Below are 14,721 nucleotides of genomic sequence, written 5' to 3'. Positions count from 1 at the left end.
AGGGGGAATCCAAGTTTAGAGGAAGATGAGTTACAGTTTTAAATAGGATGGTCAGGGTAGGCCTTACTGAAAAGATAACATTTGAACAAAGAAATGATGGAGGTGAGATAGTAAGTCATGTAGCTACCGGGGGAGTGCATTCTAGGCAAAGGGGACAGCAAAAGCAAAGGGCAAGGGTGGCTTGATACCTGGCCAGAGAGGCCAAAGTGGAGGCAGGAGGAGAGGGTAAGAGTGGTAGGGACTGGTGCGTGTGTGCGCAGGTGTGTCACAGTGCACTCGTATGTACTACAGCCTACTATGATTGACATCCTCCCTGGACCTTGATTCTCTGTCAAGACCTGACAGGGACACTCACCTGAAACACTATGGTGGTGTCGCCACAGATCAAAATAAAGATGCAACTATTAGAGTGCAAAGACAGTTTTAAAAAGCAAAGGAAACATTTCACTTCTTAAGTGGTCTGACTTCAAAGTGCTTCGGCAATTCAGGTCTAGGGGGTTAGACACTGTGGTTGGCTCTACTTCACGGTTTGTACAACAGAGTGAACGTGCTAGTCAGAGGCAGCCAGAAACAGCGCTGCAAATAACCCTTCTCGTTCACGGCAGCTAGACCAGTTTCAAGGAATCCTGATAAATCACAGGAGTTTTCACTTCTTTTCCTCATTAAAAAGCGAGGTTTAAACACGAATGAAGTGTGCCGGTGTAAGAAGTGAATAATCACCACGTACGTACACAAAATACTTGGATTCATTTGGATAGTCTAATTGTACTTAAGGAACAGAGTTTTCAGAAAGGCACGCTTCTTTGCTAAACGACTTTCAATATGAAAATACGTGGCCTTAGTTATTTCAGCTGAAGAATGTTGAGCAGTGAATAATCAAGCGTTAGGTTACCAAGTTTAAAAGTTAATACAGCAGCAGAGAGTATTTGTATTAGTGCTTTAAGTAGATAAATTAAGTTGAAATGTGTCTCTTAAGCAGTCATTGAACAAGCAAGATGAGAAATAAATTGAGCTCACATAGGCCTTTATGGCATCTAACAACTGTGTCTGTCAACAAATGGATCCTTTTCACTGTCAATTCAACACACACTTTGCAGACCTTGGGCCTGCAATTATTTCATTTCCTTTCTTGGGAATGTAATTTCCACTTACTTTTGGAGAATAAAAGGCAGACAAAAGGAGGAAGGAGTTGCAGTATTTTCTGATTAAGATTATCTGTGTAAAATGGTAAAGGGAAAAAAAAATCTATACACACACACTGAAGCATTTCTCAGAAACTAACTTGTCTCAGCCAAATTGCTTTTGTGTCTGGATATCGGTTCAAATGTAGCCAGATTGTTGATGTCAAATTAGGTGTTAAACAAATTTAATAGGAAAGATGAAGAATGAATATAGATCATCTTTCTGTTAGAACTGTTCAAATGACTGGAGTCAAAAGAAAGGAAACACATGACTGCAGGAGAGAACGTGCTCTTAAACACAATGAAATTAGATAAAACTGTAGATCAGCAAAGAAGCCTATTCATTCCAAAAGAGAAAAAAACAAGTTAATAGTACCAATGAGAAATGCAAGAGTGGAAGGAAATATCAGTTGGCAAAAATAGATCTACATTGAATTTCAAGTTCATTTGTCCAGGTTTCACCTTTTAAAATAAGACAGGTAGAACTACAAAAAAAAAAAAGGTTCTTTGTCTCCTGATAGAACAGGAAATCAGAGATTTAATGAACTCTGATTACAATATTCGGCTGATCTGATTTGTCTCACCTCTTCGTTTTCTTTAAGTGACAATGCCCCTGACATCCTGGCAAGGGAATTAAAGCAAAACTAGACTAATTTCAAAAAAGAACTTGCCATTATTCTAAGACAAACTGATCTTCTACAGATCTGTTGGGAACACATTCAACAGCAAGATGAACGCTGTGACAAAGCGCCACTTTCAAGCAGATCTATACAGATTAACTCTTTACATAGTATGTTTTCATCCTCAGGAACAGCAATATTAAGGCACATCTTTAACTGAGAACCAGAAAATAAGGCTGTAAAAATGTACTCTTCAAAGACCTCATATCTTCTTCAGCTGCTCGTGAACCATTAAGAAGGATGATCCAAGCATTTAATCTTGAAAGAATGATGAATCGTCTTCTGATGCTGAATAAGCATCATACAAGTCATTTTTTGTGTGTAGAAGAAGATCCTGATTATCAAACTAGTTTAGGGCAGGAATTCTCTTTACACATGACCTGCTTTGGATCAGAATAAGACCTCTAAGCTAGGAGCCTAGAATCAAAAGTTGGCTCATCAAATGAAGAAAGAATTTATTGGCTAACCAAATCAAAAATCTCTCCAAAGAGAAATAAAGCAAAGTAACACACGAGTTAGTTATCACAGATTCTTCTACACACTATTTAGTAAAGAGCATCATTACTTACTGAAATGTAACCTTGGAACGTGTGCATCCTTCCAATTTACACGACCCTTCACCTGGCTCAGGTGTTGGGGGGGACGGGCTGTTGAATTCTGCCTCCAGAGTTTTCTTGTTCAAGGCTGTTTTTGTTACACTGGATACAGAACCCAACACTGGCATGGATTTGGACTCTGAGGTGGCTAATATCCCGGTTGGACCTTAAAACCAAACACATACCTCAAGTTTAATAATTCTGTGCGATGCTGGTTAATATGGTCCTGAAAAACAGATTAGCTGAAAATCCCTCAGGAAGTGAAAAGGCCAAGTTTTGTTAAAATTTCAAGAGCATGCTGAAAAAAATGTGCCTATTAGAAATGTGCTCTGCTTTGGTGGTACTACTGCTTTTCAAAGCACCAGGACCACGCTGAGAAATTGTGTACAGACCTTTAAGAAACCACAAAACCCCAGGCCATGGTTCCCTCACTGACCAGAGTGCTTAGAAACACTGGAATTGTGAAAACGCTTTTCTTCTCACAGAGTATGGCTTTCTGACAGGCCTACTTGAACCATTTGGCCTCTCAAGAGTTAATTCCTCCCAAAACTCAACTCAGCATTTAAAACAAAAAACAGAATGATGTCAAAGGCTCTTTTCAAAAGGCTCATGAAGGCTTCTGGAGCATTAAACAGCTTTTATGAACATTTTCATTTTAATGTGATTGAGAAGTGGATTTATTTCCTGTTAATATATAGACACGGGGTTATAAAAATTAAGTGGCAAAGAGTTTTGGACTTTTCTGCTCTTTGGGACAAGATTAAAAATCTAGAATAGGGCTTGTTAATGAAATTATTGGCATATCAATCTAAAAAGTCTAGACATTGAAGATAAGTTCCATCCTGACTTATTTTCTATCTTTAGTTAGAAAGATACTGTCCTAGGTACATTTTTTTCCAAAGCAAGATTCTAGTATGTCTTTCTTGAAACTTCAGAAGGAATCCTCTTAAAACAAAGAGATTTATGCAATAAGTCACAAATGTACAAATACAATTAGAACTTCTAAAAATAAAGCCAGAGGACAACATTGAAAGAGGAGGACAAAACTTGGGAGTCTCTTCACCCTTAAGAAAGGTCAGACCATCTCCTAAAATGGAAGGTGATATCGGAGGCTATAATCCAAAATGCTAGCTAATCCCTGATTATCAATTTTAAACTCTGAATTTTATTCTTCCATTTGTATATGAGGGTGTCTGACATATTGCCAACAGTATAACATACCAACTCCGAAAATGAAGTTCTAATTTGAAAAACCTGCCTACGAGGATCTGGAAAATTGTTTGGCCATTCTGTTGTGGTATCTCCTTCAGCCTTACCTCCACGTGGGGGGTAAGGGGCCCTCTGATCTGGTGGACAGCTTTACCTCACAAAATACCAGTGTGCGTCCTCCTCATTTATTTCATCTGTACCATCTGGGCAGGCAACGTTGTGATATTGCTGACTATTCTGGTTCAAAAGTCTTTCCCTCACACCTATGTTAAGCCTCATCCTGCATGGGGATGTGGGAATAAAAAGAAAAGAGCAGAATAGATCAATAAAGTTCCTGAAAACATGAAGTTGAATTTGAGAATTGTTCCAGCGCAGCTCCATCCTGCCCTTGGGTAATTGTCAACTACGGCACTAGATAGTTTTCAACAATCTGTCCTTGTAAGAAAGTTAAGATCCATTTCTGAATACACCAACGCCTGCTGCTTGTTCTGCCACTGAAGCCAATTAAGAAGGAGGGCGAGTGGGTGAGCTGAGCCAGAGCTCTTATTTTTCTTACACACAAAAAGAAATTTTTAAAAAATGCATAATGTTTAAGATTATTATGACTACTGCATCCTGTTTACACTGCCCTGTGTTTTCCAAGAGGCACTTTCTGCTCTTAGAAATGTCAGTTTGGTAGACTACGAGTCTAGGTAAAGCAAGGGAATATATCAAAAGAAAGATTCTAAAGAAAAAGGTCCAAAAGAAAAATTCTAAAGAAAAAGGTGCTTCTCTGGCACCTGGGGGAGCTACCAACTAACCTGGGATCTGAGTTCTGCAAACCTCTGCTTCCCTTAGGATGCTTCCTCTCTCCAATTTATCACCTCACATTTCGCCTTCCCATAATTTGCTCTCACCATGCAGCTGTGCTGCGTTAGCCTCCTACCCCACCGCCCTCTACCCTACACTGTCATTCCATGTCCTTTATTAAAAGATTTACAAACCTCTTCCAGTTTGATGCTAGGAAAATATTTGTAACATCTTTTTAAAAAGTGTTTCTTTTCTTTTCTTTTTTTTTTTTGGCTACTAGGGAGCTCAAAAGAAAAATTTTGTGCAATTACAAGTCACTCCCCTCAGTATGTTTCCTTTTAACCCTGCCAATTACAGTTTTTATTTCTCTATCCAAATATTAATGATTCTATTGAATATATATCTCTTATTCTAACTTTTCTCAAATAACACTGCCTATTTGTATACTGGTGAAATATATCCAATAAAATAAAAGATTCTCACCATGTCTATTAAATGTGTTCCTACCTTTCTACCAACTTGGAAATATTCAAATTTCCACACAGACTACAATGAAAATGTTCCATCACTTCTCCCATTGAAAACTAATTCTGAAATAGTGAGTGCTGCATGTGTGACCAAGTTCATGAGTGAAGTAAGAATGTTTCTGGAGGAACAAAAGGTCAGTGCAAACTACAAAATGTAAATAGCAGAGCACTAAAATGCATCCACAAAGTCCTAAAAATTAATGATGGCTACATGAGTACTTTAAGGATGAAATGTTGGAAAAGTCACAGCACTGATTAAATCACAAAATGAATAATGATTCATTATGGAGGCTGGTAAATGCTTGTAAATTAATCCTAAAGAAAAAAACGAAACAAAAAAACTCTATGGCACCCCTTAATTTTCCTGAGAGGTGGTTATTGGAGAAGGGTTCTTATAGGATAGTAACAGCAGAATTTCCAGACCAAACTAAAAACTGATTTTTTTTTTTGATTTTTTTTTAAGGAGGAAACAAAAGCTTTTCCTTTTTTATAATAACAGTTTGGCTGGTATTATGCTGCTGCCAGTTTAAGGAACCAATTGACTCAATTTTTGACAACTAGAGCTTGATTATCAAAAACCCAAATCTTTAATATTCTAGCAACTTAAAGTTGATGTAAACATGACAGCAATGCAAAATAAACTGTTTTAATGGCCTACTTGGAGTTGACTGAACTGGATCTAAAAGATTCAGCCTATTGGCTATGGTTGCTGATTAATTTTACTTCAGTTTTTTCAAAGCCAGGCTCCTGGCCACCAGGGGAACAGCTCATAAAGGCTTCTGCTAATACCCATGACCACGCTGATGGAAAAAACTGAAGACACACAGTTTTGCATCAGATTTTGAGGTCTAATACATGTGTATCATGACACAAATGCAAACTGTGAGCTCCAGACTTGCCCAGATGGTCATTTATAGTTGCTGAGCGCTAGAATTTCTCATTCACTTGGTTCACAGGCAGAGCCAATAAACTAAATGAATATGAAGATAAAGATGATTTCTCTGCATTTGTAACTGATGTATAATTACTACTATTCCTGCTAATTACTGTGTGCTTTGTGCCGGGCACGATGCTAAACCCTTTTCATATACTGACTTACTTAATCCTTAGAATAATCCTATGAGGTAGTGCTTTTATTATCCTTACTTTATAGAAGAAATTGAGGCACAGAGAGGTTGAGGAATTGGCCTAAGAACAACCAGCTAGTGAATGGCAGAGCTAGGATTCAAACTCACACTATCTGGTACCCAGTGCTACATTGTTGCCACAGCCCATCCTGAGTATCTTTACCCAAGGGCATCTTGCCTTAAGCAAACCAGATCTATAAAAGCCTGACTGGCTACAAATAAATAAACAAACATACCGATGAGTAAAAATACATAAGAGTTCTTATGAGATACCCTTAAGTACTTTTGACCATCCAATACTTCTCATTCACATTAAAAAAAAATGTAATAATTTTAAAAAGATGATTTCATGTTACAAAGGCACTTCAAGGAAGATGTTGCAGAGAGGAAGAGTAGAGCTGTGGAGAATTCAAATCAGCTTACTACTGCTATCTGCTTCTGCTGTCACCTTCCTGCGACGCAAAATCCTTTCTAACTCAGTTTCACTGTTTTCAGTGTCAAGGGATTTTAAGCTTCTTGAGCTAGTGGATTTGTTAAGTGTCCCCTAAAGTGAAAACAAAACAAAAACAAAAAGGTTAATGACTTAATACAATACACAAACGAATATAAAAATCAAACCACCAAAACATTACCAGAATTTGAAAGGATTAGGAAATAAAATGAACTTTATATATACTCAGATATGTTTTGTTTTGTTTTTTAATGTGCAACACACAGTGTTGGATCATTTAAGAAGATGCTGCGGCTGATGTAAGATATTAGCTGTCATAGCCAAAGAACAGTACAAGGACACCTCCTGATGAGCTAACTATATGTGATTCGGTGGTGGGAAGGTAGGTACTTGCACATTGATGGTTAAGATTCTGATGTGTGTTGATCGGTCACATGGAGAAGAGAACGGATAGCGTGAACTCACCTTAGAAGGTTATCTTGATACGGCAGCTACAAGCTAACGGAACCCAAATCCTTTTGTGGCACTGAAAAATGTGTGGCTGCGTTTTCAGAGGCTATGACTTGGCTGCACAACTGCTGACAATGGTGTCGTGGCTGCCAACAGAGGCACCTAACGCTGTCCAGTGGCCTACCCAAAGAAGGGCTGCACTGAGCACACCTTGACTTCATTGTGAAAGAGGCAAGGAAGGGCCCGGCATCATGATTCCATAATTCTAACAGAGGGGCCAGTGAATGTATTCTTCAGGGCCCAGAAGCTACTGGAGGAAACAAGAGATGCCATAAAGCTGTGCTCCTGCTGAAATGGGTACCGACTTTCAAGACGACAGAGAAAGTCCCAGACAGTGGTTCTCTCCTGCCCTGGCTCCTCTAGGAAGCATGTATGGGAGGAGAGCCACGGCTCCCCACCTCCATTACCAGTCAAGCGTTTGTACAGAAGACCACGTGATGCACTCCTTCTACGTAAGGATTTAGCACTCCACCATTACAGATGGTCTACTTTTTTCATAAGAAATGCCCACTATTTCTTTGAAATAGTGCTCCTCAGCTGTGCCACAGACTTGGGAAGAAAAAAGCCAGGAGAAACACAAACTTTTGATAAAGCAAATCAGAACCTTACGCCTGGTATAACTTGCCAGATTTCATGCCAGAGTCAGAAGGCAGCTTTTGTCCACCAAAGCGAACAATCAGGGCTGCCTTTGTCATTTCTGAATTTTCTATGGGTTTGCCTGTACTGCTATGTTCTCTTTAGATAAAAAAAAGTAGTTTGTAAACATCATAATTATCTCACATGACATCTATTATTTTTGTTTAAAGGGTGTTATTTCCTTAACCTATCAGCTCTAAGTTGGGTAGTTGACTCAATCGAGATTAGGAGATTATATTCTTTTGCTGTCAGATGCCCAACCCAAACTGAGGTGTAACATACTCAGATAAGACTCATATTTTAATCAAGCATACGATACAGCCCACCCCCACTTTCTGCTTCTCATTACAAATATTTATATTAAAAGGAAAATCACATTACATGTAACACTATGATAGCTCATTTTATAATTTAAAAATTATTTGGTTTATTTAACAGTAAACAAGCAGATCTGTATTTACTCAACAAGGAGTTATATAGTCAGCTGCGAGCCACTGATAAGGTAAAGAAATACAAAGGCTAAAGCAAATAGATACAATACATAGATAGGCAGCCTAGATAAGATCAATGATCGATAGATAGGATAGATAGATAAACACACACATAGACACACAGACTTGTAGAATTTCAGTCACATCCAAAGAAATACTTTGGAGGTATGTGATGGGGGAGAAGAGGAAAGAAACACAACTGGCATTACTAATGAAACTTGGTTGAAAATTGCTGTAATCCATTTTCTGATGAAGTGGTTCAGATGTATTTTACGCAACCCAAAATACATAAGGCAGTGAAAAAACCACTTTGGATAATCTCAAAATTCCTTGGTCTTCCGGTTAAAGGAAATCCTAACGTCACTGAATGAAATTTTACAACTGAAGTTATCAAAAACAAATTTTTAAGTGTCTAGCTCCTGGGTTTGGAACGTCCACAAGGAATCAGCCATCAACAACAGAAGAACACTTGTAAGCCTCAAGAATGCCTTTGCCAGGTGTCTTTTTAGGCCCTTTCCATTACAAGAAAGGAATAATACATTGGTCTTTAGAAAATTCTCGGACACCCCAGTTGGTATCTTTCATACTTTTCACCATCCCTCTAATGACGCAATCTAAGCCAGTATTTTTAAAAAAAAAAATTCGTGCAAAGAAAGAGTGTCAGAATAACAGCTGTCATGATATATCAATGCCAGATAAGGAAGAGAAACCGAATGTTAAATCCGGAGCAAGGAGGACTGGGGCAATATGCAGAAAAGAAAGATGTTTTGACAATTTGTATCATTTGTAAATTATTTCACAAAAATCTATTTCACAAATTCCTCTCCTTAAAAAAGTGGCACAAAATTATAGTGAAACAGGACTGGATAAAGAACACGATCTTTAAGAGCAATGCTGCATTCCGGTCAACTTGCTACCATCATGAATGATCATGGAGTGGGATATTCTGGGTAATCCAATTTCATATGTATCTCCGATAGGTGTCTGATTTTTCAAAGAAACTCAATTTTTAAAAAGTCAAACTCAGGTTACTCTTTCACTGATGATCAGAACTATGCTCTAGAATCTCCCAGTATCCCCTAGAAACCCCCTCAGGAACAGGAATTAGCATTATAAGAGACACCCAAACCAACGGGACTGTCAGAACACTGGATAACAACATTTTCTCATCAAAGAATCCAGTAGACAATAGCCAAATACTTTTCCAGTGGTTTTAATGCTTCACTCCGTGGGCAGACCAGCGCTGTTAGCCACACTGTCCCTCTCTCTAGGACTAATTCCACTCACCTAAAACTAAAGCAAATTCATTAAGCCTTTCTGAGTCTACTGTTGCATGCTTGATGAAAATAATTTTGTTTGCCACAATTATGGGGACGTCTACATGCAATGCATAATTAGCACAGTAACAACAAACATGGAAATATTAGTTCCGTACCTCCGCCCCCATGTTTGTCGACTTGCTGTGCATAATAACTGGTATTGAGACTGTAACAGGATCTGAGAATGGAGCTCTTAGTATCTGAAACATTTTCTAAGTGAGGCGGCGTTTGTCTCTGACAGCAACTGTTGGACAGGGCAGTACTCATTTATTCTGTTGGCAAAAGCTCATACTTTGGAAAGAAGAAATATTAACTAGAGATGGGTATTAAGTGTGTTCTCCAATGGATATGAATTACTTGTAGAAAGTGAAATTAGTAACATAAAGGGACTTTTATTTTATTCTCCATTTACCATCAAATAATTTTTTAAACTGTGAGAAAAAGCAGACTGAGGCCCTAATATTAACATGTATGGGAAGGGGTTCACATTTACAACTAGGTGCCAAGAATTCCACTTTCATGCCTGTAGTTAAGCACTGTCCATGTCAGAGACTCTACTATATTTCTGTTATTAATTAGTATGTGCACTGATCCTCACGTCTGGCCAGACATGTTATCTTCAAGCTGTAATTCTCAGATTGGAGGGCAAAAACAGGAAACAATGATTTTGGTGAAAAGTGTAACCATTTTTTTAAGAACAGAAACAGCAGAGTATTGACACATCAGTAACACACCAATAAACGAATCCATGACACAATGAAATCAACTATCAAAAGAGATGAGGTTTACTGGAAATGGAAATAAAACATATCAAAATCAATTACTCATTAAAATAGATTTCAAAACTATACTTTCATTTTTCCATTAACTAAATAATAAACCGAGATCTATTCTTACCAGTATTCCTTTTAATTCATTCACTGCACTTTCAGAGCCTTTTGAAGATTCTGGCTACAATTGTAAAAAGAAAAAAAAATTACTGAGTAAATCAGTTTTAAAATGCTGCATCAAGATTTTTATATGGCGAAGTGTTGGTAGCTTATATTGACTATATATATATTTTTAATTAGGTCTATGTCTTACAGTTAGAAAAAATATTAAACATGTTCGTGCTTCCAAGTGAGTTATATAGAAAACTAGAAGTACTACTCAACGCAAAAGGACGCAAGCTACCATTTTCTAAATATCATTTTGTCACCTCTAATCATTATCATACATAGAAAAGATCTGGTACATACCAGATTTCAAAGACTTAATTCCAAATTACTCCAAATTTTTTTACAATAAACTTTTCTCCACTTGCGTTGCTGGACTTCTGCCAGCAAGTGAGGAAAAGACAGGCAGCAGAGCAGAAAGCAAGCGACAGGGCAGAAAACCTCTCTCAGCTCCATTAGCTCCAGGCCAGAGCCAGCAGGCAGGGCACTGGCACATCCCACGTCATGAATTTCACAGCAGGACTGAGCCAGGAGCAGGGCTCAGCAAAGAATCTGGCTCACGGGAGAATGGCAGCATCACTGGGTAGCAAACAGTGAAAGCCTTCAGAGGGTGTGTAGTCCAATCACTTCATCTCACTTATGAGGAAAGTTACACCCTGAGGAAGGCTGCATTTCAGTCAGTGTCTTGATTACAAGCCCAGTTCTCTTCTGGCTACACCATGAACACAATAATCTGAAATTAAGTTCTGGGTAACATTTACCTGCCCCATCATACCTAGCAGTCTCTGTGGATCCTTCAGCCAATTTAATGGAGGGAGAATTTGGCATAAGGTCCTCATGAAAAAGAAGATCAGAAAAGACCTCTCATCTCCTCTGTTAAACTTCCTCAGAGATGAAAAGAAACCCTGCAAGACACAGTGAAATGGCCCCTCCGGCCTCTTATTCCCGGAAAAGACAAAAGACTAATTTCTCTCTCATCAAAGAAGAGGAGGTGATTCATAGCAGCCTGCAATCCTCTCCTCTCAAAGATAACAAAAGAATAAGATCCTATTCCAATTTTTGTAAATGAACAGTAAGAGGGAAAAGTGAGAGAGAGAGGTTTGCTGCTCATGTACAAATTAGACTTTTAGCATTTCACTTTCACAGCGTAGGTTTCTGTGAAATACGCATGCCATCAGTGCCAGTCATAAGTGCCAGTCAAAAGCTCGAAGATACTCATTTTAACCACACCAGCACCACCATCAATATCAAGGAACTTAGAAAAAAAAATGCAGTTAAATTCATGTTCTCAAGACAGGCTTGACTTCTGAACGAACATCCTGGCTAAAGCCATACTCAAAAGCGCCGCCATGCCACTCAAGTTGCCCTCTGGTGGCATAAGCCTTTGAAGCCTGGACCACATACTCTCATACTGGTGACACTGCAGGAAAGCTCTGCGGGGAGAAGTCTGTACTCAGGCATGCAGTGACCATTGGTTTTAAAGGTTATTGACCAGGCAGGCCATTCATCACTACATCTACATAGTTCAATGATTACCAGCGAAAACCCACTCGTCCACTGATCCTTGTTGTCTTCCAGATTATGAATTGACATTAAATAATGTGTAACTGTTGGAAAAGTCATGGCAAAAAAAGAAAAAGGACAAAGTGATGTTCTGGAAATGAAAGTACATATGGAGCATTGATTGCTTCTGATTTAAGAAGTTTTCAACATTTGTCTTTCTAAACTAATTCTGCTTCTTTATGACATTGCTTTTTTTTCTCTAGTAATAGCTTGGTTTTACGTATTCTTTCCAAAATACTTGTGCCATGAAAATCATAAAAATGTAGGGGTGGCCAGATGGCTCAGTTGGTTAGAGCGCGAGCTCTGAGCACAGGGTTGCTAGTTCGATTCCCACGAGGGTCAGTGGGCTGCGCCCCCTGCAACTAAAGATTGAGAATGGACTTGGAGCAGGGCTGCGCCCTCCACGGCTAGACTGAAGGACAGCAACTTGAGCTGATGGGCCCTGGAGAGGCACACTGTTCCCCAATATTCCCCAATAAAATTTATGGAAAAAAGAAAATCGTAAAAATGTATTCTTTTCACAGGTTCTACTTAAACCCTGACTCCATTTGATCCTGACAACCCTGTGTGTCAGGTGAGGCAGGCGCCATTGCACCTGGGGAGAAAAAGCCTGGGAAGCTGGGGTCGTGCAAAGGCCCACCTCCAACAGCGCTCTTCACTCACTCATCAGACACCAGCACGGAAACAGCGGTGCCAGACTGTCTACACACTCAGCTTCTCCCCCAGTTCTGCGTTCTGTCCCTGACTTAGAAAACCGCTTCAGAGCACGAGCTCCCAACTGAACTACTCGGCATGGTTGGCCCAGGTTCCCTTTCAATCTTGGAGTTGAGCATTGTTTCCATCTTTCCTAGCCCCTTTCCACAGACAGCTCACCCCATGACCATCCCGCCTTGCCTGGCCATTTTGCCTGCCTGTGACAAAGTGGCAACTTTAAAAGCCCAGAATTGGAACTGAACAGTCGCAATACTTGGGGACATTGAAACAGCTGAAGAGGGGTATCCTTGAGAGTCAGAAAGAACCAGAGAGTTTGGTTTAAAAGGAGAACCCACCTGCTGCTACCTTACAGAGTGAGGAAAAACCCGTTTTCAAGAAAAATGTCAAAAATTGTATTATTGGGTCTACTGAAGTGGGCCAGACATACAAAGGAAAGGGAGAAGCACTGAACTGGACCCCAGGTGCTTCGATACATCCTAGCGCTCAGCGTGGTCTTACACTTTAGAAGACAGCTGATGAGGTATATATACGCAAATTTTTCTCCTTGAAGTGACCTGGAGTAGGTTTGTGAAATTTGTGAATTCACAATCATAAATCTCACCATTTTTCAAAAGTTGTCTTAGGTCTGTTCTGGCATTATTACGTAAACCCACCCCCTACCCCCAGTTTTCCCTCCCCCACATACTATAATAGAAGCCTCAGGAAGGCAAGGATTTTTGTCTCACCTGTTTACTGCTTTATCCTCAGTGCCTAAAACAGTACCTGATACATAGTAGATACTCAATAACTACTTGAAAAATTATACGAATCAGGAATTAAAGAAAAGAAACAGTGTAATAATTGTTGTTTGTTTGGTACAACAGTTCATATCAGCATCTCTCTCAAGCTGATGACAGCGCTGCGATAACAGAACTTACTTTCTGATGGTTTAGGGCTCCCATGGGTCACATAGAGTCCTCCTGAAACATGCTGTTATGGAAGTAAAGGCTTTTATGGCACATTAGCCTTATCCTAAGTCCTGATGTAGCTTGCATCACATTTCAGAATTTCACGTTTGAAAAAAAAAACAGCAAGGGTAAGAAAAAGCATTGAGTTTATTCATTCCATACCTTTGCCTTCGGTCTAGCTGTCTGATTAACTGGTCTAAGATGAACTCCCTTTTTAATTCTATCCATCATCTCTTCAACTGCTTGTCTCTTCAGGTCTGTGACTTCTTCAGCTATTCAAAGAACACACACATAAATCATCTTATGTTACAAGAAAACAACTACTTCCTATTTTTTGGTGACTTCAAAAGACTGTACTTTGTAATTAAACACAGTCATTTTTCAGAAAAGTCATAAAATGCCAACAATTTAAGGTTAACTATCAGGTAGCAACATATTCTTCATAAAAAAATTTTTTTAAGAAAAGATCTGCTTTGAAAAATTAGAGTTATAAATTTTAAGGTCCAATTTGTAGCCTGGAAATCAACACTGGATCATCTATGTTAAAAAATTAAGGTGGATTTTGTTCCATTTGTCAGCATAATGACAATTTCTACAAGACTTTAAAAACCAAACTTTGTAACTAACCTCAAATAATCATTCATCTTTGTCTCAAAGATATTTTTATAACTTATAGTACACCATATGTCAGAGAAATCAGCCCAAAGAAGGAATAACTATCAAAAAGCCCACTTGAAAATAAAAGACCAAAGAGATCTTTTACTTATTGAAAGAAATTCAGTCAAAAGATGAGTGGCAAATAGGTAAAATCTATTTTTAAATTGCCATCTTTTGTTTAGGAATCACATGGGAAGGAAACATTTAAGCAAACCTTTTTCCAGTCTTTTAAAATTATCAATGTTAAAAGAAAACACACATCCATAAATGAGTGCAATTAAATTTGATTTAAAAATTTCACCTGTCTATTGTCTAACCTTTGCACTATTTTGCTGCAAAAACAATAATGCTGTTGCAACATGTATCAATGAGATGAATATAACCTGTTG

At 38.7% G+C, this 14,721-nt stretch overlaps 1 protein-coding gene across 3 annotated transcripts in view; it reads right to left on the bottom strand.

Annotated features, from left to right (window-relative positions):
- The window catches only part of SHTN1 (shootin 1), a 102,016-nt gene that overhangs the window by 13,727 nt on the left and 73,568 nt on the right, over positions 1 to 14,721 (bottom strand). Inside the window, exons 13-16 of one of the 3 annotated variants that reach the window (XM_019725249.2) lie at positions 13,838 to 13,947; positions 10,414 to 10,467; positions 6,533 to 6,653; positions 2,431 to 2,623 (exon numbers count right to left, since the gene is read on the bottom strand). In XM_019725249.2, coding sequence (XP_019580808.2) covers positions 2,431 to 2,623; positions 6,533 to 6,653; positions 10,414 to 10,467; positions 13,838 to 13,947 — 478 coding nt within the window. Of the gene's footprint in view, positions 1 to 2,430; positions 2,624 to 6,532; positions 6,654 to 10,413; positions 10,468 to 11,987; positions 12,059 to 13,837; positions 13,948 to 14,721 lie in introns of all 3 variants that reach the window. The other 2 variants (XR_012498396.1, XM_019725250.2) reach the window with 2 other exon arrangements.

Source organism: Rhinolophus sinicus, linkage group LG07 (genome assembly GCF_036562045.2).
Source record: "Rhinolophus sinicus isolate RSC01 linkage group LG07, ASM3656204v1, whole genome shotgun sequence".
Classification (NCBI taxonomy): Eukaryota; Metazoa; Chordata; class Mammalia; order Chiroptera; family Rhinolophidae; genus Rhinolophus; species Rhinolophus sinicus.
This window is presented reverse-complemented; position numbering and strand designations above follow the sequence as displayed.